Here is a 24,149-nt window from a genome sequence, read left to right as displayed (position 1 = left end):
TTTCACTTGGGTTCTCTCGTCATTTGAACCCTCTTTTCACTTGGATACTTTCTTAACTTGGGTTCTCTCTTCACTTGGGTTTGAACCGTTTTCCCGTGCCACAGACTGACGCTGTAAACTTGGAGTCACATTGGGGTCGAATAAGACATGACAGGACGTCGGTTGGATTGCATAAGGCTATTTCTTGATTGAGTGAGTGAGTGAGTGTTTGGGATTAACGTCGTACTTAACAATTTTTCACTCCTTAAAGTGCATGTGCCTCCTTGTCGCAGGACGGATCTCCACCTCTCTTTTACCTAGTGCTGCTTCACTGAGACGCCTGACCGAAAACAATTAAGGCGTCCCGCCCGAGCCATTATACTGATATGGGTCAACCAGTCGTTGCACTATCCCCGTCATACTGCACGCCAAGCGGGGAAGTTACAACTTCCTCTTTTAAGGTCTTAGGTGCCGGTGTTTGTTTTATAATGTATTTAGTTTTACATGACAGTTTACTTGTACTCTAACTTATCGTCAACATACAAGGTTTGACAAACAAGCTTGACAAGACATGTCTCGTCTGAATCAGTGAGCTTTATTCACAGCAAACAGTCATTGAGGTTGCTACTTCTCTGGTGGAGGCCTGGGCCGCGGCACGAAATTCAAAGTTTGGACAGCAGTCTTCAAAACACCTTCTTCTCTTCTCCACAGAACCAACTCACTGTAAAAAATGAGAACATGGATAATTATATCTGAGGCTTTATGTGAGCATCTGTTTGGGGTTATATATATATATATATATATATATATATATATATATATATATATATATATATATATATATATATATATATATATATATATATATATATATATATTTAAAATATATCTAAAAATATATATTTAAAATATAATCTAAATATATATATTTAGCCGGAGGAACCTGGCTGATCCAGTTATCAGATTGGTAACATGTTCTTCGTGATGGTCGAGGTCGCTCCAGCCCCATGTGATTTAATTTGGGGTAGGGTGGGGAGTTGGGCATGTGGAAAGTCCAGTGTGACACATACCTGAGTCACAAGGTTAAGTGGCAAGATGAAATGAATTGTCATATAATGAATGTATCTCCCAGACCTACCCAGGAGCGCACGCTGGGCACTGCTACCATCAAGTCGCGGAAAAACAGTAGAGGGAGGGGAAATGATGAAAATGCCAAGTCCGAGACTGGGAATAAACCGCTTCATTTGAAATGTAATCCTTTTTACCACGTGACTATGACCCGCTTAAACTTTAAAGTTGTAATTCAAACCTGTACAAGTTTGAAAATTTTGTTAAAAGGCCTATGTTTTATTTGGCTCGAAAAATGGACACTTCAGGCTACTTGAGGCGCCCAGCGCCCCCCCCCCCTTCCCCGGCCTCCAACACCCTTCTTTCTGCTTGTCGGGTTTTGCTGACATTAACGGATCGGTAGCGCTCGTGTGATCGCGTGTCTTCCAGCAACATGGTACATAGCACATGTACGTGTACGTCAAATTTGGGACACATGTATCTTGCCAAAGGTCGGTGGTTTACGCCAAATACTCCGAATTTCTCTACCAATAAGACCGACCGCCATTGAGTAAGTGACAACTTAATGAATATTGCGTTAAACAACGATTACAGAAAAAAATAAAATTAAAGAAATAGATATTTCATTGTCAGTTTACAGCTGTACTAATATGATAAAAGTCTATACTTACTACACAGCGCCGAACCCAGTGCCATGACTGGTAGCCTCGATCAGGTTGAATGCCAGGACTAGATCATCGCTCAAAATGAAGATTTCTTCCACATTCAGTGTAGACGGTGAACCAGAGACTTCACCCATAATCCATGAGGTAAAGATGCTAATAAAGCTCTTCGCTGAGCTTTCTGTGAGGAAATTAAAATACTGAATATAAGAAATTGCCAGCAGAATATAAGAAAATTACGCCTGTGTTAAACTCTCGGTGGAAAGTCGGAACATTAGATACGAGAAACACTAACTGCGGGAGAGTGTGAGAAAATTATCCGTGAGTTAGACTCTCTGTGGGAAACATTAAAAAAGAAACAATCAGGAGAATGTGAGAAAATTTTTCGTTAGTTGGACTCCCTGTGGAAATATTAAAAACAAAACAATTAGGAGAGAATGAGACAATTACACGTGAGTTAGACTCTCTGAGGGGAATATCTAAAAACAAGAAACAATCAGGAGAATGTGAGAAAATTTTTCGTAAGTTGGACTCTCCGTGGGAAACAATAAAAAAGGAAACAATCAAGAGAATATGGTAAAGTTTTCCGTGAGTTAGACTCTCTGTGGGAATATCTAAAAAAGAAACAATCTGGAGAATATGAATGAATTATCCGTCTATTAGACTTTCTGTTGGGGGGGGGGGGGGATCGGAACATTAAACTTAAGAAACACTATACTTGCGGGAGAATATGAGAAAATTATCTGTCTGTTAGACTTTCTGTGAGCGGAAATCGGAACATTAAACTTAAGCAACACTATACTTGCGGGAGAATATGAGAAAACAGAGTTAGACTTTCTGTGGGGGGAAATCGAAACATTAAACTTAAGAAACACTATACTTGCGGAAGAATATGAGAAAATTATCTGTGAGTTTCTGTGAGTTTCTGTGAGGGGAAATCGGAACATTAAACTTAAGAAACACTATACTTGCGGAAGAATATGAGAAAATTATCTGTGAGTTTCTATGAGTTTCTGTGACTTTCTGTGAGGGGAATCGGAACATTAAACTTAAGAAACACTATACTTGCGGGAGAATATGAGAAAATTATCTGTCTGTTAGAATTTCTGCGAGGGAAATCGGAACAGTAAACTTAAGAAACACTATACTTGCGGGAGAATATGAGAAAATTATCCGTGAGTTTCTGTGACTTTCTGTGAGGGGAAATCAAAACATTAAACTTAAGTAACACTATACTTGCGGAAGAATATGAGAAAATTATCCGTGAGTTTCTGTGATTTTCTGTGAGGAACAGTAAAAAGGGGGAACAATCGGGAGAATAGGAGTAATTTATCTATGTGTAGCGAAATGAAATGCTGAATATGAGAAGTGGCCAGCAGATTATGAGAAACTTACCCGTTTGCTAAACTCTCAGTGGAAAAATGGTAACATTGAATTTAAGAAACACTAATTGCGGGAGAATAAGAGAAAATTATCCGTGAGTTAGACTCTATGTGGGAAACATCCAAAAAAAAGATGAAACAATCAGGAGAATATGAGAAAAAGAATATGAAGTCATATTTCACCCGCTATGCTTGAGCGTCCGCCAAGTATTATCCTGCTGTCACTGCTGTGGTGTTACTCTGTAACCCTTTTATATTGTATTCCTGCATAAAGCAGGATTCTGCCAGTGGACCACATTTCCTCCAGACATGCTCCCTTTGCACTGGTTTACATTGTGACTGTTTGTTAAATAAAACATTTGGGGCCTCCGTGGCTCAGTTGGTTAGCGCGCTAGTGCAGCGTAATGACCCAAAAGCCTCTCACCAATGCGGTCGCTGTGAGTTCAAGCCCAGCTCATGCTGGCTTCCTCTCCGACCGTACGTGGGAAGGTCTGCCAGCAACCTGCGGATGGTCGTGGGTTTCCCTCGGGCTCTGCCCGGTTTCCTCCCACCATAATGCTTGCCGCCGTCGTATAAGTGATATATTCTTGAGTACGGCGTAAAACACCAATCAAATAAATAAAAATAAATAAATAAATAAAACATTTTGAGGAATTCAAGACCAGCGTCTAATTATTAGCAAAATAACTAATTATTCTTAAGCCGTGGTGCCGGGGGAAGTCTAAGTTTCTATTAATTTAGGAACAATTAGAATAAATAACTGTTGTTGTCTGGAATTTGCGACTGGAAAACGGTGTTGTCCCAATTTGCGACTGAAAAACGTTATTGTCCCAGTTTGCGACTGGAAAACGGTGTCCCAGTTTGTAAGTGGAGAACGTTATTATCTGGGTGCCTTAAAGCTTGGACAAACAGAATGAGAGATTCATACTTTCAGGGCAAACAAAAAAGCATGACCGACGAAATATCAACGTACCCGTTCTTCCACTTGGGGGGCCCCTGGTTAATCTAGACAACTGGAACAAGAACCAAGTGTCGTCCGTGTAGAAGTCGCTTAGGGTTGTATTCTCTATTGTACTACGAAGTGTAGCAGCCTTCAATTCCACAGTTCTGTCCATCACCTCGGAGCGGAGATCTATAAATGAAAGATAGCCATTGTTTGCCCAAACCTCTAAGTATTGCAAATCAAGAACTATAGTCTGTTTCTTTTAGCCAGTCGCCTACGTTCAGCTGTCTGTAAAGTCAGCCATACTCACTAACAAAATTGTTTTTCGTTAGTGACACGTAACACAACAAGCTTTACACAATGATATTCCGTACGTCTACATTATTGCCAGAAAAATACAATACGAATATGTTTTTTTTTAATTCATAATGTTAAACTCCATAAGCCTAGTTTCGCCATAAGGAAAGCATTGCCTTGGGAGACGTCATAATTATTCCAAAACAAGTTGGATGCTGTATGAATGGCGTTGTAAGAGTATCACTAGCGGAGAATAAAGATGAGAAACAACTGCCTTGTTCAACTCGCAGACCAGCGATAGGCCTTACAAAAGATCAAACAAAGAAACACGAAAACCGTCGATCATATTTATAGACTATCGTAAAGAAAATTATGGATGGTTTGATAGTTCACAATACCGATTCTTCTTTCCAGAATGTATACTCTATGTACAAGGACACGAAAGCTAGTATGGCTGACTAGCTAGTATGCAGATTGCTGAATATAACCAGGTTAATGGAATAGACTACAGCTATCCTGCACGACATGTACGTAACTGAATTAAGCGTATGCATTCTACGTTCCGAAGGCGATCGGTCTTTGATCGAAAAGTCCAATGCTCGAATTCGTCTCTCGCCAATTTTATTCCATATATGTAATTCACAAGGGTACCGCATGTAAGTCACAAGGGGATCCTGTGTAATTCAAACGGGTGTTTCACAGGGGTTTCATTAGTGATTCGCAGGGGTTTCATAGGTGATTCACGTAGGCATCACATTTGATTCACATAGGTGCCATATGTATTTCACAGGTACATATACGATATGTACTTCGCAGAGGTACCATATGCAGTTCACAGATACGCAATGTGTAATTTACAGATACGCAATGTGTAATTCACAGAGGCACAATGTGTAATTCACAAAAGTACAATATGTAGTTCACAGAGGTACAATGCGTGATTCACATAGGTGCCATGTGTAATTTCACAGAGGCACAATGTGTAATTCACAAAGGCACAATGCGTGATTCACATAGGTGACGTGTAATTCACAGAGGCACAATGTGTAATTCAAAGAAGCACAATGTGTTATTCACAAAGGCACAATGTGTAATTCACAGAAGTACAATGTGTAAATGACATAGGTGCCGTATGTAATTTACGGGGACCGACTACCTACGTGAAATTCACAGGGGTACAAAAGGTATTTGAAGAGCGTGCCATATAATTCACACGTGTGGGCCTACAAAGAGAATTGTGTTAAATGGACCTTAAAATTTTTAGCTTTCCTGTTCGGAGATTGTTCTGTAGACCGATGCAGAACCGAAACTGTGAACGTTTTGACAGATGAGTTAACGAAGGCCGATCACCGGGCTCTAATTCCTGACCATCATGAACTAAGGGGGAAGAACACTTCTGAGTAAGACTCCGACATTCTTTTGTAGTCGTTGTAAGAACGTATGTTACATTGTGTTTATTTCAAATAGTATGCAAATAGACTCCGCCGGCATCATGCTAACCGGGTCAGCGATTGCTCTAGAACTGGGCTGTGTACATAAGAAGACCAGCCCTGGGTTTAGCCCAAGACATCATTCAGAGTGCTCACTATCAATGTGACTGTATGCTTTCTATGTATAGTAAATGTGTTGTCCCGTCTAGAAAGAACTATGAAACGTTGTCAAAATGATTATTACTGATGCCTATCTAAAATAGAGAATTGTCGTATGATGTTCGAGTGAGTATATAGCCCAGTTCGCATGGCTTAATTTGCAGTCGTCAGTTTACAGCAACCTAACTCGCCATTTTCGCTGGACCGGAAAGGTCCATTTTTACAATAAATACATTTACCGAAGGACGAAGATCAGGAAGCGCTACGTAACGATGATTGCAAAACTGTTACAGAAGAACGAAGACTGAGAACGGCTAAGTACCGATGACTGCAAAAATGCTACCGAAGAACGAAGTCCGAGCTGGAACTGCTATGTACAGATGACCGCAAAACTTTTACCGAAGAACGAAGACTGAGAACCGCTAAGTACCGATTACTGCAAAACTGCTACCGAAGAACGAAGGCCGAGTTAGAACCGCCACTTACCGATTACTGCAAAATTGTTACCGAAGAACGAAGACCGAGGTAGAACCGATACATAGGAATGACAACAAAACTTCTACCGAAGAACGAAGGCTGAGAAACCGCCACGCGCCGCTGACCACAAATTACAGACCAACACAGAACACACAGAACGAAGACAGGCAAAACGGAAGCGAACCGCATGATACAATATCTTCATGTACTAATTTGCAGGAAACAATATCTACATGTAATTTGCAGGATACAATATCCACATGTAATTTACAGGATGCAATATCTGCATGTAATTTGCAGGATATAATATCTACATGTGCCGGTAATTTGCAGGATACAATATACACTAACTTATTTTACGCCGTACTCAAGAACATTTCACTCATACGAGGGCGGCTACAACATATAGTTATGTGGGTTAACATAAACTGTACGGATATTACATGCTGTGGGATATCAGGAATTATACATCTGATAAAGGGATTCATTTGGATTTATATTGTTATGCCCGAAATGTAAAGTGTTTTTCATGGACATTCGACATTGTATTTTGAAAGTGAAATTCATGTACGTTATCCATGATGAAAAACATACCCCACACAGCACATGTGCCGGTCTCTACTTTCGCTTAACATCACTGCCACCATTATCCAATTTTGTGCAGAGATTTTGAACGACGCCGTGATCACGTTGATGAGGCAGTACTGTCAGAAAACCTAAAAACGTCTGTCTCAACCTTTCTTTCCAGTAATACTTTACACACATGGATTCTCTTTATCCGAAGTGTGTAGGAATATGATCCTAACCAGCACCCAAATCAATTTTATTGATAAATATCCATTAAATACTACTGCGCGAGGATACCAGTGATACGGCATACAAGCCTGTCTGCGTAGCACAGGCTCCGACTTCCAGCTTGTTTAGTGGTGGCAGTGAAGCGCGGCACATGCGCTATAAGGAGTATGGAGTATAGGACTCACCACTGCATTCTGGGAACTTTGAGATCGTTGTGACCACCTCCGTTCGACACTCAAACCCTGCTGGACACACTTGTCCTTTCTTGAATGAGAACGACGAAAATACACTATTAGAATCACAATATATAAAAAGTGAAAACAAAACGTGCAAAACACAGACAAGGCCGACAGTCTGTGTTTAGCTTATCGAGGATTTGACTTGATTCCGTCCTATTTTTGTACTTTATTTACTTTCTTGGTTTTTTGGTAGTTTGTGTTTAAACGTCGTTTTGAGGACTGGCCTTGCGATTATTGACCCGGGACGTCTGTCTTCGCTGACGGCTAGTATACAAATTTCTGTTTGGATGTGTAGGTTTCTACATACATGCATACCGCACGCAAGCACACGTACGCCCATACGGATGTACACTTCCTCACCGTCACTGTGGTCATTAATTAACTCACTTACATCGCATTTGCCTTCGCCTAACTGGAATGCTGAAGGTCCGCCGAAAGGTTGCGACTTGGACAGCTGCCAGAAACACTGAAACCAAAACAAGCTAATTTTATTTATTTATGTGTTTGATCACCGAGTTTTACGTCGTACTCGAGAATATTTCACTTAGACGACGGCGGCCAGCATTATGGTGGGACAAAATCCAGCAGAGCCCCGGGGGAAACCCACAACCATCCACAGGCTGCTGGCAAACTCCAAAAGAAACTAAAATAATCTCCCTGTCAAACTATATGTAGATATATTTACATAAATTACAAATCTATCTCACTGGTGTGGAAATCAATCACTTTAAAGAAGCTGGTGTTTGGTGAAGAGAAAGTAAAATCAGTGCAGGTATGCCACTACTTGTGGACAAATTTGTACTTTACGATTCAGTAACGTAAACTGAATCGTATTCTATTCATTTCGTGTCAAAGTTCAGTTTTATCGAGTGATCAGTTTTCACCAGTGTCGCTGAGCCGCAGTATTACGTACAGAAGTTTGTTACTTGCCTGATGATGGTCGGTGGTTTTGTCCTTCTACAAATGTAGGCTCAACAGCCGTGATATTGCATGGTATAATTGAGTACGACGTTAACTTTCACTCAAATCAACACCAAATACACCATTGCGATCTAAATGGGAATTTTTGTTTTTGATCACCACAACCCGGACATTCGCAAATTGTAGACAAAACTTCCCCCGCAACTGCAAAATCGGGAGGGAAATCAGCAAATACATGTCAAGAAAAATAGGGTTGTGAAAGTGAATTAAACAAAAATTATGATTAGATGTTAAATGATGACAGTTATTCCTAAAATGAATTTGATTTTTTATTTTGAGTCACCCAGTGTATTTTATATCATTTAATTACCCTTCCTTTTATGCAACTTTTCCATGAATGGTCGAAAATTTTTGGCAATGGAATCACCAATGAATTGACTGGGAACGCCGGCATACCACCCCTCCCTCATTTTCCCCCACACGTAGTAAAAAAAAATGCAGGTTAAAGCAATTTCCCTGCCCCCTAGAAAGCTATGAAGACATTTTTGCACTTTTCACATCCTATGCTGCATATTAAGAGCTGTATATATCTCTTAATACAAATTTATGAAAAATAAGAAATTCCAACTAAAGTAATAGAGGGACAGAAGTTTTGCTACAGATGAGATATTATCTACTTTTTATGTATTTATTTGATTGGTGTTTTACGCCAGTATTTCACTTATACGACAACGGTCAGAATTATGGTTGGGGGAAATCGGGCAGAATGCAGGGAAACCCACGATCATTTGCAAGTTTCTGATAGACCTTACCAAGTACGACCAGAGAGTAAGCCAGCATGAGCAGAACGCACAACGACCGCACTGGTGAGATGCCCATGGGCCATTGGGCTACGGTGGCACGCTAACCACCTCGACCATGGAGGTCCTCAATAACTGTTTTGTTATATATTTTCCCGTTCAAATGCTATCTAAACAACCAATGCAAATGTCTCCACTTGTGCCAATACTTACAGCAATCAGTAGGAGGATGATCAGCGGTCTTCTGTACGACATTGTTAACACGGAGTGAGTTAAGCTGTGTTTCAAGAGAATCAATTCACTCCACACTCGGCTGCATTATACATGCATTATATACCAAGCTTACCAGGTCGCTTTGAAAGAGGTCTTTTTGTAGTCACGGTTAAACAAGATATCGTCCCGTGTCGATCTGCAACCAAATCAAACATTTCCATGTAAAGCTGATCTTATGGTAACAGATGGTCTCTAATTCTTTTCAGATAACATCATCTCATCACATTGCTGGGAAAATCTATTCTTAAGTGTTTGCGACAAGTATTTTGATATATCTGATGTATTTACATAGATATGAAACTGTAAATAAACTATACTTTACGACTACAACAATTCAGGCCAGAAAAAATGATATATGCGAACATCAGCGCAATAAAATGTGTTTTTTACTACGCAATCTGTTGCATTGAAATCAGGACGGTTGGTCTTTTGAACTTTTAGTCATTGACTGTAAATTCAGGTTAACAAATCTGTAACACTAGAGAAGAATGGCTTGAAACTCTACAAACCACTGAGCAGGTAATGCAAAATCAACAAGCAAAACTTTAATAATCCTTATTGATTTTTTGTCAAAATGTCACTCAACACGGCCGTACATGTATCTGTATTGAAGTCGCTACATGCGCAATAAAATATCAAGAGAGGATCACGAAATGGTAAAATATTGGATTGCACGAAGATGAAAGGTGGATTTTGGCAATTTTAATATTCTTTTTAGTACCATGAAAATATCTTTTGGAAGAATCATTAATCCAGATTTGGCAGAGAGCATGTGACTATACTTTTTGGCGAACATTTTTATCGTTCACAGATGAAAAGAGTAAGATTATTAGTTTTAAAATGTTGTTTAAATGCCATGGAAGTCTCACTTGGGAAAGTAATAATCGGGTTAAGCAGATAGTGTGCAGCTGTACTCAGACCAAACGGCCATCGCCTGCAAATAGGTACATCAAAAAAATTACTAATAGGGAAACATTTATTTCATCCTGGCCATGAATGGGATAATTTTAGCATTCAAATAATTGGTTCATCTAACAAAGGCTAGTCTTCAGAGCTCAGTAAAAGAAGGCTAGACAAGGAGAACTTTTGGATGCTGGGGTTAGTATCACTGTTTTCTTACATGTTGCATGAGAACGTAAAAGGCTTTGATGGCTATTTCTAGACCTATAAAGTTTCATAAATTGCAATTAACGTCACTACATTTGTTTTTTTTTTACCTAATTCTACTTAAGACATGATGAAAGGGGGCATGCATTTTGCCAATATTTAAGCATTTACATGAACAGCTAGAATAAAACTCTAACTGTGGTAAGAGGCTGTATTTCACCGGTTACGTGTGACCATTTGTCAAATATCAAACTGTCGTGGCTGCTTCTCTTTTACTCTTCAGGCTATACGTCTTTAATTATTTTGCCAATGTTGCACCTCAGATATGCGCTGGACGACGTCAAATGTATCTGCTGAACAGATTATCTAACTTTGTTGGGTTGTCATTTGGCGACTCATCTATACCTCGGTCTTCTGTGTTGAATTGATTTACTTAATTATTTATTTGATTGGTGTTTTACGCCGTACTCAAGAATATTTCACTTATACGATGGGGGCCAGCATTATGGTGGGAAGAAACCGGGTACAGCCCGGGGGAATCCCACGACCATCCGCAGGATGTTGACAGACCTTCCCACATACGGCCGGAGAGGAACTCACAACAACCGCATTGGTGAGAGGCTCCTGGGTCATTACGCTGCGCTAGCGCGCTAATCAACTGAGCCACGTTGCCCCCCCCCCCCCCCTCCCACTGAATTGATAGGTCTAGTTCAGTGATAGGATACGCAAATATATGGTATGGTATGTGGTACATATGAGGATTACTGACACCATATTTTTGCGTATCCTATCACTAAGTTACCATGTAGCTAATACTGTCACACACATTTTGAACTCATAATAACGGAAATCCCGGAGCCATGGTGAGAGATAGTTTAAGGAATCGAGCATTTATGATCCCAAAAAACACTTCCTTACCTTGCTAGTTCAATTAATCCACAAGACAGTGTACATAGATTGCTTATAGTTACAGTTTTATTCACTATCCGTAAAGTATTTACTCTGGAATAACAGGGAAATACAGAAATCATCATTAAAAGCTCTCAGTGGCCAAGATCTCGTCTTCAGTCTGTAGCGAAATATCGAGATTTATTTATTTATTTATTTATTTATTTATTTATTTATTTATTTATTTATTTGTTTATTTATTTGTTTATTTATTCATTCATTTTAATGTTCAGCTAATTAAAACCGCCCAAGAGGGACTCAAACTCAGTCTGCAATTCTTACCATTCTTGTGGTGGGTCAAATTTTGAATTATTCTAAAGCCATCGTAGGGTTATTATAAGAGTTAATTATTTAATACTTGTCTGGTATATATAATAGTGACTGTGAATTGTGTAAACATGGTAACCTGGATATTGAGAAAAATAATGAATTTAAAACGACATTGATGAAAGGACCTAAGTATAAGATAGCCGAGAAAGATTCATGTAGATGGAGAGCAGAAGATAGTACTGGACGCGGTTTAAAAATACGTGAGTACAACATCACAACGAGATTAAGTTACCTCATGTTCTGTATCTCAATAACTCAATATCTGTTGTTTGCTAGGTTTAACCACGTGAAAAGCGACAATCCGCCAGCTAATAAGACGAAAACTCCTTCCGCACTCCTTCTCCTTTCGAACAACTGCGCAAAGACGGCCATGCAGATGTCCGTCAGAAATATTTTATCGTCCCGAAATATAATAAATATATATATATTATAATTTAATATAATAATATAATTATTATCAGCCAAAAATAGTGTTACAATGTACTAGTAGAAGACTTGAACACAGGTGCTCCTTCAGCCACATATTCTACATACTCTGCGGCTGGGGACACATTTGATAACATTCTAAACGATCACCAAATGTTTCTAAGGTAAAGAGGTATTTCGCATAGGTCAGATAATGAAGATTTGGCCAAAATATACTGGATACCTAAAGTATACAAAGCATCATATAAGGCCCCTTTAATATCTGGATCCAGAAAATATACAACCAACCTCCTGTTCACGTTGTCTGCACAAGCTCCACAGAAAGTTAATTTTAAAATATTTAAGGAAAAGCATTTTTCAGCTATCCAAAATACACTCTCATGCACAATGCATGTGGATACCAATCAGTTCAAATCTATGCGTAGAAACAGACATTCGTATACCAGCCGTCAAGCAATAAGGACCTTCCAGGTCAATGATCGCAAAGCCAGTTCCCAAAAATGACGTGTAACAGAAACCACCAAAGAGGTAAGAAAGTACATAAAGTACTAAAATAGGAAACAGGCATACAAAGAGAAGGAGTAAACAGTTTTCAGTGATGTGGGAAAGACGCAAGGCATGTTCTAAATCAGTATTCAAATTATGTACCATGTTAGAATATCAGTTGCGATAACAAAATATTAATATTTTTAATAAAAATTAGAAATGTTCAGTACAGTATAAACATGTATCCACGAGCAAATTCTCTATACAGTACAATCACCGACGCCTTAGAAAGCTGAATGTTTTGGTTTTTTAAGACAGGTCATCATTTCATAAATGTCAGAGTTCACAGGGCATATTTCATCTTAAAACACTACTTAGGTTAATATTTTTGGGATCTTGCATCGCTTATGAAATTATTTGAATTGCAGATTGGTAACATCTAGGTGAAATTAGGCAACCCAATATACATAAACCAAAAAGATTAACCTGTTAATTTTAACAGAAAGCCAGTGATGTGAGTGATGCTACATTGTATCCTGTTGTAATAACGTAATACTGTTATATCCTATTTGTTTCGTAGAATCTTTATGATGAATTACTAGAATGTAGGTGCTATATTAAACAGAATAATCTAATACAATAGCAAAATACATTGTGGCATAACTCAGAAAACATACTTTCTAACTGACTTAAGTCAGAAATGGCTATGTGGGATCGGCCGATGGTATACGGCATGGCGGTAAGTCAGTTCCAGTGGAAGAAACTGTTCACCTCATTAGGTGAAACTTACCACAGCTGTTAGTGACTGTTCTTGACAACTTCGTCACGTCACTTCTTTCTTTCAGTTCTGATTTTCTCCTCTATTCGTTATACATAAGTATGTATGCTTGGGGATTTATGTCATATATATGGCCACACGGCCACGTATGTACAAATTAGGGTGGTTAATGGAGACTTGCTGACAACAAACGTTCAATGGTCACCGTGTCCACGTTGGGACATCATTCATTAATTCAGTGGAAAGATCTGTACGTTACACGTGGGAAGGTTGGTGAGGAACGTGTCAAAAGACAGTGGTTTGCCCCCTGGCTACACCGCTTTTCTCCATTCATGAAACTGACTGCAGTAAACACCAATCAGACAAATAAATAAATTTACTATTTATAAACAATATATAAAACAGTATAAAACAATATATGTATCGTTGAGAAAAAGAAAAAGGTGTCAATTTTTCAGTCATGTGACGACGAAGGAGTACTTAGAGTGTATATAATGAGCCTCCTTCTTGTAGGACGGATTTCAACCACTCTTTTACCTAGTGTTGCTTCACTGAGACGACATACCGGAGGCCATTATACTGATACGGGTTAACCAGTTGTTGCACTATGCCCTCAATGCTGAAAGACGATCGACGAAGTTAAAACTTCCTCTTTTAATGGTCTTGGATCTACTGCCAGTGGACGCTCTACCAACTGAGCTCATGGGGCCAATATGACAAAAAGATGTTCGAAAAGTAGACTACGGATGATTTGTCTTACTCCAACCTACTTGGAGTAAGACAAGAGCGGTCTTTCTTTTTATTTTATTAATGGTAATGAATTGCAACATAACGCTGTTTCATTTTTCATCATACCGAGTTTAATACAGACGAGGATTGTTTTTCTCCTGTTTGGAATCTAGACGATTTTCCAGCCTTTTTATTTACTTTTTCAAAACTGTCAATCGTAAGGAATTGAAACTTGCTAGATGTGTCACGATGAATTACATATCATGTTCGACTTTTGCGGCGTTTTGTGGATTTATCATGTTCAGTCAGTTTTTTTATTCCTAAAAGCGTTAGCAGTATTGAATTAAAACTTTGTACATGGTATTCATTGTTAAGTCGATTTTCGACAAAATTATCTCTTTTTCGTCCTTTTTTGAACATCAACAGTTTGCTTAAAAGATTTTTTTTATTTAAAAACACTTTTTCTTGTTGAACTAAAACTAGATACATGTTTTCAACTTTTGGACCGCTTCATCCATTTCCGACAAAGTTATTGCCGAGTTTCGCCTTGTTGACTCGGATACAGCTGTTATTCTGATTTCTCAAAATTCTAAAGTACAAAACATTCCGAACATTTTCAGTAAAGATGCCAGTTTGAAATGTTCAATATAAGTGTTGTGCTTGAATTGTCGACAATTTCCTCTCCACATTATTGTAAAATAATGACAGCTTTACATTCACATCTGTTACCAGCATTCTACGACGATCTGTAAAAACAGGCCTCTTGGATCTCAAACTATATGGTGCCAAGATAAAAAGACACAGGTGAATTTTTACGTGATAAATCTGCTTTTGTTCATAGGAGGATAACAGGGGAATTTTTATATTCGAACTCTTTTATCGCCAAAGGTAAGAAAAGTTCTACTGTTTCATGTGACCTGTCAAACAAATTTGGCAACTATTTGGACACGGGGATCTGAAAAAAAAGTTTCACAAAAACTCATTTAGAATAGATGAACGATGGAGACATCTGAGGAACTTAAAGTTTATGAACACGAGAAGATCCTGAAAGAAAGAGATGTCATTCATGCCTGGAACACACCGAGACAGGTGATTTGTAAATTCCTGTCAAAAATACTTTTTCTAGCATTTCTCACAAGTCACATGATGCAGTAGGACTATTTTAACCTTTAATACCAAAAGAGTTCCAATTCGAAACTCTCCTAAGATCATCATCTTTTTTCCACCTAGAGAATGTAAGAATCTCAAGGAAACTACAAGCAATGTAAGCAGTATCACATTGATCTCAGCATCTAATTATACCACCCTGTGCCATCTTTGCGCTTCCTTTTGCAATGAATGAATGAATGCTTGGCGTTTAATGTCGTGCGGTACTGAACAATTTTTCAGTCATATGACGACGAGGAGTCATTAGGTGTGTTTACATATACTGTGTCTTCTTGAGGCAAGGCGAGTCCATGCCGTCAACGTGCTGCCGTGACTGAAGTATCATGCCTAAGACACATGTCACAATTGACACCGGGCCAACCAGCCTAGTTTCCTTACTTTCACCTTTGAGCGCCAAGCGAAGCAGCAACATTTACCATTTTTTAAGTCTTTGGTATGACCCGACCCGCGTTTGAATCCGGGGTTTCCTGACTTCGAGGTGGACGTTCTGACCATTGTGCCACCGAAGTGGTCCGCTTCCTTTTGGGGAGAGTGTGTATTCACAGTAACTTCAACTGACCACGGGTGGCGGGTTTCCGTTTGAATTCAACACGCTTGCACCACCTTACTGACATCGTGACACGACAAACATCGACCAGCATAGTGATAAAAAGGTTTTAATCTTCACACATACTTGACCTACATAGCTGATGTGGTCCCACACTCTGTACAATAACAAAATCCATGAAACCGCGTAAGACCACTTTGAAAGCGTGTAAAGTGGTAACAGCTGGTTTGATGTCTGAATTTCAAGTCTCACTTGTCACATACCTCCGCCATATACATGTTTAGTAGAAACTAAGTTGACCTATAGAGATCACTGAGAGATTTGCTGGGATATACGGCGGTGAACTTTTGATCGTAGTACGAATGTACTGGATATATAATGGATTTTTAATTTAGTAAGTGTTGACTTTAATCATACTCACTGCAGTGTATTTGCAATATCATCCTCAAGTGACATTTTTACTGCATATTTTTTAACTTTTTTGCGATCTATAAGCGTGCTGACGTCTTATTCCAACGTGCTAACACCGGTAAGTAAGAAGTTAAGAAAAAGTTATGATCTCGACCAAGCGCTGATAATAGGAACGGGAGACTGGCCACTCCCCCATGCGACACGCCCCCTGTTGTGACCATCTTATAAATCTAAAACAGTGAATTTGCTCGTCCAACCGTCGTTGTACAAGGGTTGAAACGGTTGTCTTTCTACAAAAAAAAAAAATTTCTTTTGTAAAAATCAAATATTTTCCACGCAATGACGTCCAACAGATTCTTGTTGACAATCGCTTTTTTGGTTTCGGTGAGTATGCTTGATGTTGTGTCGTCAAAGACGTAAGTACCTGAAACTTTTACTTTCTTACGTAATTCGGACCAAAACTATCTAGTAAAGTTTTATTTTTGTATTACAAAATGGGGCCTCCGTGGCCAAGGAGATTAACGTACCGGCCCGGCGCAATGACCCAGAAGCCTCTCATCCATGCAGTCGCTGTGAGTTCAAACCCAACTCATGCTGGCCTCCTTACCAGTCATAAGTGGGGAGGTGTGTCATCAATCTGCGGGTGGCTGTGTGTTTCTTGGGTTTCCACCATCATGTGGCTGCCGTCCTATAAGTGAAACATTCTTGAGCACGGCGCAAAATCAAATAAATAGATATACTCTTTGTCGCTTTTAAGTTTAGATCAGTTAGGGTTACCAGTATACCTAACCGTTCAAGTAAATGATTAAATACTTTCCACCGACACCCCTCCATCGCCACGTCTTAGGCAGAATTGGGTAAAAAAAAAAACGGCTGTGATGTTAATGGTATTTTATTGTCAATCGCAGTTGTCGACACATTTAGTAAAGAATCATATGGGAACAACAGAAAGGAATCACGTTTGTGGGAAGTTTATTTAACCAGCAGAACCCATGTCTGTACAGAGATAAATTTATCTGACAGTTTTATTCCATTTCTTCTTGATCATGCCTTTAGAAGACTTAACAACATTATACCAATCGTTTATACGCACCAATAGAATACCCCGACCAAAGTTTAAAAGTGTACCGTATGATAGTTGCCTTGAAGTATAAAACCATGACATCGCAGTTTAAAGGAAGCAAAAAACTCGAACGTAAACAACATCGAAAGCGCTGCAATGTTAAACGTTTCAATCAATCATTATCACTTTCGTCAATCAGACGCAAGTTATTTCTATAACCTGCTTGTTTCCGGTGTGACGTCACACCAACCCTGCTTTAGTGCCAAATAGACTGAAGAGTGTGTAAGTAACGCGACATCGTGTCTCTGGTTTCTCTTACACGTGATGTGTCTCAAAAGAATTCTTGATAAAAATGTATTTTTATCGTAAAAAGTACTTTGGGGGAAGCCGTGGGTGTTTAGATCTGCTTTCACCCTTCGCCGCAAATAGATAAAGTCACATCCTTTGGTGCCCTTTTATAACAGTTGGAACTTCCAAGCCCCCTCACCTGAGACTTTTCTCACTCTCTATAGTGTGTTACGACCCAAACTGTCTGTATTATAAAGAGATGGCTTGTTCGAAATACACGACAGTTAAGTCGCACAAAAATGTAACCAAAACCAGCAGATTTTATTTTACAACAGTTTATTAGGTTTAACAAGAACAGATAACAAGACTTATACAAATACTAAAGTACTTAAGTTTAACAAGAAGGATAGCAATATCTATACAAATACTAAAGTACTTACATGTACAACAGTGTCAAGTCCAAACGGATGCATATATTCCACAATGCTGAAAACCACAAAGGCACAAATGCACAGAGGCAATATTCACAAGAGGGAAAATCCACAGTATAACTGAGTGTATGACGAAATATACACAAAATTCCACAGACAGGGACCGTGTACTAATAAGCACTGTGTACACAAGAGCAAAATTTAAACATGCAAGTTCAAACTGAAACAAGTTCTCGGTGGAGATAGGATATAACAAAGTCAGAGTCTATAAAGACATCTAAATTCAGCATAAAAGGCCTACTAAAGTAACACACAGCGAAAGCATCCAAAACTCTCAATAATTCTCCTTTCTCCTCCTTTGACCTACTTTCATAGGTCTTATAGAGACTGGTGGAATTTTCTAGAATAAGCAAATTTTTGATCACTTGTTGTAAACAAACAGGCCCCGAACTGAGCGTATTCTGGAACATTCTAAGACAGAGACAGACAGCAGGCCCTGAACTCAGCATATGTAAACAGTGGCAAGCTAAATTTAGAAGCTAACGGCAGTTGTTCACATAACAGGTGTCAGCAGTCGTACATGTGAAATATTCTGGGGCAAAGCGTAAAACACTGATCAAATATTTAAATAATGTAGGGTCGAGAGTCATTTCATGCGCTTTTTAGCTGCACATAGCAAATCCACTGAAGGACGACATTTTTGTTGTTGTTATTGTTGATATTTGGACTGTGCACTTCTTGTTGTTTGATGCATTTGTGAAATGGCAAGCATCGATTTGTGAAAATACACTTTTAGGACGATTAATTGTTCTTTTTTATGCGTATAATTCTGCTATAATCCTTTTTTGTTTTGCAGAGCAGTGCTGTTACTTGTGCTAAGAAGCCAACTTGTGAAGTATGTATACATGTATTTATTTACTTGGTGTACAAAGAGTTAATCCACAATTTTTTCATTAATACGACGAAGAAAAAATTCAAATGGTGGAGGAAATTGTAGTTCCTAGAGTACACCAATAATGTTTAGGCTCCTGGCAAACCCGCTGACAGCTACTATGTTATCGAAAGCTAGGTTTGATATTGCGATTTCATTATTATATATTAAACTTCGTAGATCGCTTCGTTGCCCGAGTGGTTAGAGCCTCTTCCATGTCGTGAGATCTGAGATCAAACCCAGTTCAGACCATATCGAATTGTTTGGCGCTCAGCACTGAGAAGTTCGAACAAGGAAAAAGAACTGGTTGTCTCGGTGTGATTATAATGGGACTGGGTTGAGTGTAATGTCTGTGTATATATACTCACCAAATGACTCTTCTTCGTCAGATGAAAAATTGTTCAGTGTGACGTAAAAGCGTTAGTATACATACATTTCCAGAGTGTTGAATGCTGCAGTGAAAATAAGTAACGAGAATAACCACTTGGACATGCACTGCTGATATCTACACGAATTCTGATCACAACGCTTTTAATGGGGAACTCGTAAAACTCCTTCCCGCCTGTATCACGGCGGCCCAATGCTGTGAACTCATTAATTCTTACCTTTATTGTGTCACATTTATCGGCGACTCGTATATGTGCTCCTAAAACATGCAGTATATGACGCACACACGCACTACAACGTCACAGAAAGAGACGATTTGGACCTTTTGTGTAACTCATCCTTGAGTCTATTACTGTCGTTATGATTCTAAGACGTGCCATAAATTGCCTCTTTTTTCAAGCAGAACATTGCCAGTTTTATCTCCCTGGAGTAATGCCTTATCTACACCAAATTTTCAGACACAAGGTTGTCCGACGGGATTCGAGTGCCGAAAAGAAACGGTTCTTGAAACAGCCAAGTTTCCCAGATGCCTCCCAAGTAAGTATCTGATTAGATAAATTGCACAGTTTTTTTATATCAGAAACTGAAAGTTATAAGATTAAACAGATGACGATGATTGTGTTACCTTTTTATTATATTGTTTAGGCTTACGCCATTTGTACCTTGTGTTTGACCGAAAAGATCGCGTTAATCTGAACAGTCTATAATCTTCTCAAAAAGCCATGTTTTTTTCCCTTGGATTTTGGAAAGTCCTGACCCTCATTCAGTTGACCATCAACAACACCACAAAAACTGAAATATTTTTTGTAGACGTTCTGTAAGCGATGGACACTTTCTTTACCACGGTTCACCGGACATTTGCAATGCTACATATCAAAACACTATACAGATTTTCTAATATTCTTAACAGACTCCAGGTGACGCCTTAAATATCACTTTAAATTGTTATTTCAGTATTGTAATATATCCATGGGTAATTGAACTCACAACGACAGCATTGATGAGGTACTCCTCGCATGGTCCTGAGCAGTAACCTTAGGCGAATTAGAAAATATTCATCACAACGATCACCCTACCAAAAGCGTATAGATCTGCCGATTACAACCTCTTGACTTTCCATACCTAAGACGCACGAGGTGTGGGTTCAAACCCAGGCGTGCACAGCGAGTTCCCATGCTTTGACTGTTTGTTGGATCATTGGTAGCAGTAATGGTTGAATACCACGTCAAAGCCCACTAATATTGCGTGTACATCTGTACGTCACAGGCGTGAAGTTCATCAGTAGTTTTCACCAGCTAATCTGATGTCCTCCACCCACAAATACCGGTCGCCATCGCATAAGGGAAATAACTGTAAGGTATAGCGATTGGCAACATTCAAATAATTCAATGCCAAAAGCCGAAGAGCGTAAGTAATGTCTTTCAGGCTTTATACCTTTGTGTCACACACAGGTATCCGGGACATTCTAAGAGGACGTCTAGACGAATATGAAAGAGCATGGAATAACCGAGACTATCAGGCCCTGGAGAATTTCTATACGGGAGACAGCGTCTTTGTGCCGGCTGGTGTAGACATTCGAAGGGGTAATGACGGTATGTGAACTTACATTTGTTAGATTATTTCGATGTTAGTAATCATTAACTAATGTGTAAAAGTTGCAGGCCAAACATTTCATAAAGCCAAACAGATGTGAAGCACTGAAGAGAGTAGTGGCCTTCCAGCAACTCATAAGAGACTGATAGGCACGCCAAAGTTCGGCACCGACAGACTTGTGACAGAAGATCAACACAGACACGTGGCACGTCTCAAGCTCAACACAAACTGAACAGACTAGTGATTCGATACAAACTCAACAGAGACAAACCACTGAACAGGCTGGTGACACGCTTCAAACTCAGCACAGACAATCTGCGATAGAATAGTGACACGCTAAAAGCTCAACACAAACACATCGCCAAACAGGCGAGTGGCACGCCAATAGCGCAACACAAATACAACACTGAACAAACTAGTGACACACTACAAACTCTACACTAATACACCACTGACAAACCAACACGCAACAAGCTCATTACAGACACACCACTGAACAGGCTTGTGGCACATTACAAGCTCAACACATATACACCACTGGCAAATTAGTCGCTCGTTACAAGCTCAACACAGACACGTCACTGAATAGGATTGTGGCACATCACAAGCTCAACCTAGACAAATCACGAATAAGTAGCATGCCACAAGCTCAAAACAAGCAAACCATTGACAGATTAGTAGCACGCTACAAGCTCAACACGGACAAACCACTCACAGACACACAAAGTGCAGATGCTCTCCTAAAAGTGTCAGGGCTTGTCCAAGTGGTTATTACCGGCCAGGATAGCACAATTGGTAGAGCGTCCGCTTCAGGACCGGTAGATCCAGGATCACTCCTTGATCGAGTCACACCTAAGACTTTAAAAGAGGAAGTTTTAACTTCCTCGCTTGGCGTTCAGCATGAAGGGGATAGTGCAACGACTGGTTGACCCGTATCAGTATAATGGCTCGGGCGGGGCAGCTTACTTGCCTTCGGTAAGTCGTCTCAGTGAAGCAGCACTAAATAAAAGAGCGGTAGAAATCCGTCCTGCAACAAGGAGGCACATTAAACGTGCATGCACCCTAAGGATTCCTTCGTCGTCATATGACTGAAAAATTGTTGAGTACGACGTTGAACCCCAAGCACTCACTCACTCACTCACTCACTCCAAGTGGTTATGGTGGTTAGCTATTTTCAAATTTTGGGATTTGTACGTTTTAATGATTTTTTTTATAAGGCTATGCCAACTTTATCGAGGGACTGATTACCGATAATAACTGGGGAAGTGCCAAATGGACCATACAAGATGTGATCTATGTCACAGACGAATTGGTCTTCACAGTTGACACCTTCGAGTGGGAAAGGCTTCCTAGTGGAAATCCACTGTCTGGAAAGTGAGTATGTAAAAGATTAACAGCATAGAGAGTAAAACCAGATCAGTGACGACAGTGTGATGGTTGGTAAATGGTCACACAAAACCGGTAAAAACCGGGATCTTGTCATTTTATTTCAGATAGGCTTTTGTTCTAACTGTTTACTTAAATGCTTAAATAGTAGCAATTTATACGCCCCGTACCACCATGCCATAAGTATATATTGGTAAAAATGTGTCACCGTTGAGAAATACTGAAAATGATAGGTTGTCATCACTACATCAAGGCAATGCAAAGAGACCAGATCTCTGAGAAAAATGAACATTGGGTCTCCATTCATGACCTGGTTTAACTGTCGCTATTCAGGTTGTTGACCTCAGGCTTTTATGACCTGGCGTTCTTGTCTCTGTTGAAATAAATGACCCTTTGACGTCGTTTATATTACCTGCTGTAGGTGTCTGTGATGAGATTATTTATCTCTTGACGTCGCATTTATGACTTGGTGCCTGTATCTCTTGCCTGTAAACGTTCCATTTACTACCCTTGTGCTGGTCTACGAATCAGAGATGCCTTCTTTTCTGTAAAGTGATGACCTTGGGTAGTATTCTTGACATTGCGTACCTTTTACCTGGTTCTTTTACCTATATATATATATATATATATATATATATATATATATATATATATATATATATATATATATATATATATATATATATATATATATATATATAACCAAATAAATATACCAAATGATGAATATAAAGAACCAAGTACACGTCGCCTTACAGTAAACTCATTGAAGCGTGCTTTTATTCTTTCAGAGATATTATCCTTTGGAAGATAATAGACGGAACATACTACATTCAGTACGGCGTCTCTAATTTACCTGGAGCGTAACCAACCTGGGCAGTTGTAATTGTACTTCGCCATCAGAGATGCTTTCGATGGTAATAAAAAGCATAGTCAAGCTCAAGTTTTTTCCGACTTTTGTACAACTGTTTCTATGGGGCAAAATACACTAATCATATCTGGCAGTGCTGCAGACGGCCGTGGGCTCTGCCCGGTTTCTCTCCGACCACAATGCTGGCCGCCGTCGTATAAGTGAAATATTCTTGACTACGGCGTAACACACTAATCAAAACACCAATCAAATAATCAAAAGAAAAAAAATCTGGCAATGATATGTCGTGCCACAGTTCTTAAGCATGCATGTCGTATTACATTGGCTTTATCGCCTTATAGTACTCTCGCTAAGGACATTGTCTTGTTCCTTTATTTCCGTCTGAGGCCTTTACTTCTTTTAAAAAATCTCAAGCCCAGGCCCCTAGAACCAGTGAAATGGCGAGTGCGAATCAAGCTCTTGTCTTGTTGTTCCTTCATTCAATTTTGAGGCCTTTACATGTTAAAATACCTCAGGCCCTGGGTGCTGTGAAGTGGCAAGATCGAATCCCGCTTCACCAGCACCAAACTGCATGAAAGCGAAAAAAGCGAGGTATATAACTCCGGAGTTATACACCACAGGTGTTAAGCAGGTAAAGCTGGTGTAAGTAAAACTGTGGTTTAACATTATTCAAGGAATAGGCGGGTGAAATACATAGCGATGAAGTGCCTTACTCTGTGGTATAAATATTTCAGATTTGCTGGTGTAAGCGAAACCAAACCATGGGTTCCAATGGGTAAATAAGGTCCTCCAACAACTTGCAGATAGTTCCTCCCACCATAACGCTGCAATAGATATAATACGAT

At 39.4% G+C, this 24,149-nt stretch overlaps 2 protein-coding genes across 2 annotated transcripts; one reads left to right on the top strand and one right to left on the bottom strand.

Moving 5' to 3' along the window:
* Positions 1–553: 553 nt before the first annotated feature.
* Positions 554–9,504, bottom strand: LOC135480676 (uncharacterized). The gene is made up of 6 exons (XM_064760574.1): positions 9,366–9,504; positions 7,823–7,897; positions 7,378–7,456; positions 4,065–4,223; positions 1,719–1,890; positions 554–700 (listed from the first exon to the last, which is right to left on the bottom strand). The coding sequence occupies exons 1-6, from the start codon at positions 9,405–9,407 to the stop codon at positions 604–606; spliced, it is 624 nt and encodes a 207-aa protein (XP_064616644.1). The 5' UTR covers positions 9,408–9,504; the 3' UTR covers positions 554–603.
* A 7,116-nt stretch (positions 9,505–16,620) lies between these two features.
* Positions 16,621–23,331, top strand: LOC135480096 (uncharacterized). Its single transcript, XM_064759850.1, has 6 exons — positions 16,621–16,738; positions 18,993–19,031; positions 19,913–19,991; positions 20,906–21,046; positions 22,265–22,421; positions 23,225–23,331. The coding sequence occupies exons 1-6, from the start codon at positions 16,694–16,696 to the stop codon at positions 23,298–23,300; spliced, it is 537 nt and encodes a 178-aa protein (XP_064615920.1). The 5' UTR covers positions 16,621–16,693; the 3' UTR covers positions 23,301–23,331.
* Positions 23,332–24,149: the final 818 nt, after the last annotated feature.

Source organism: Liolophura sinensis, chromosome 13 (genome assembly GCF_032854445.1).
Source record: "Liolophura sinensis isolate JHLJ2023 chromosome 13, CUHK_Ljap_v2, whole genome shotgun sequence".
NCBI lineage: Eukaryota > Metazoa > Mollusca > Polyplacophora > Chitonida > Chitonidae > Liolophura > Liolophura sinensis.
This window is presented reverse-complemented; position numbering and strand designations above follow the sequence as displayed.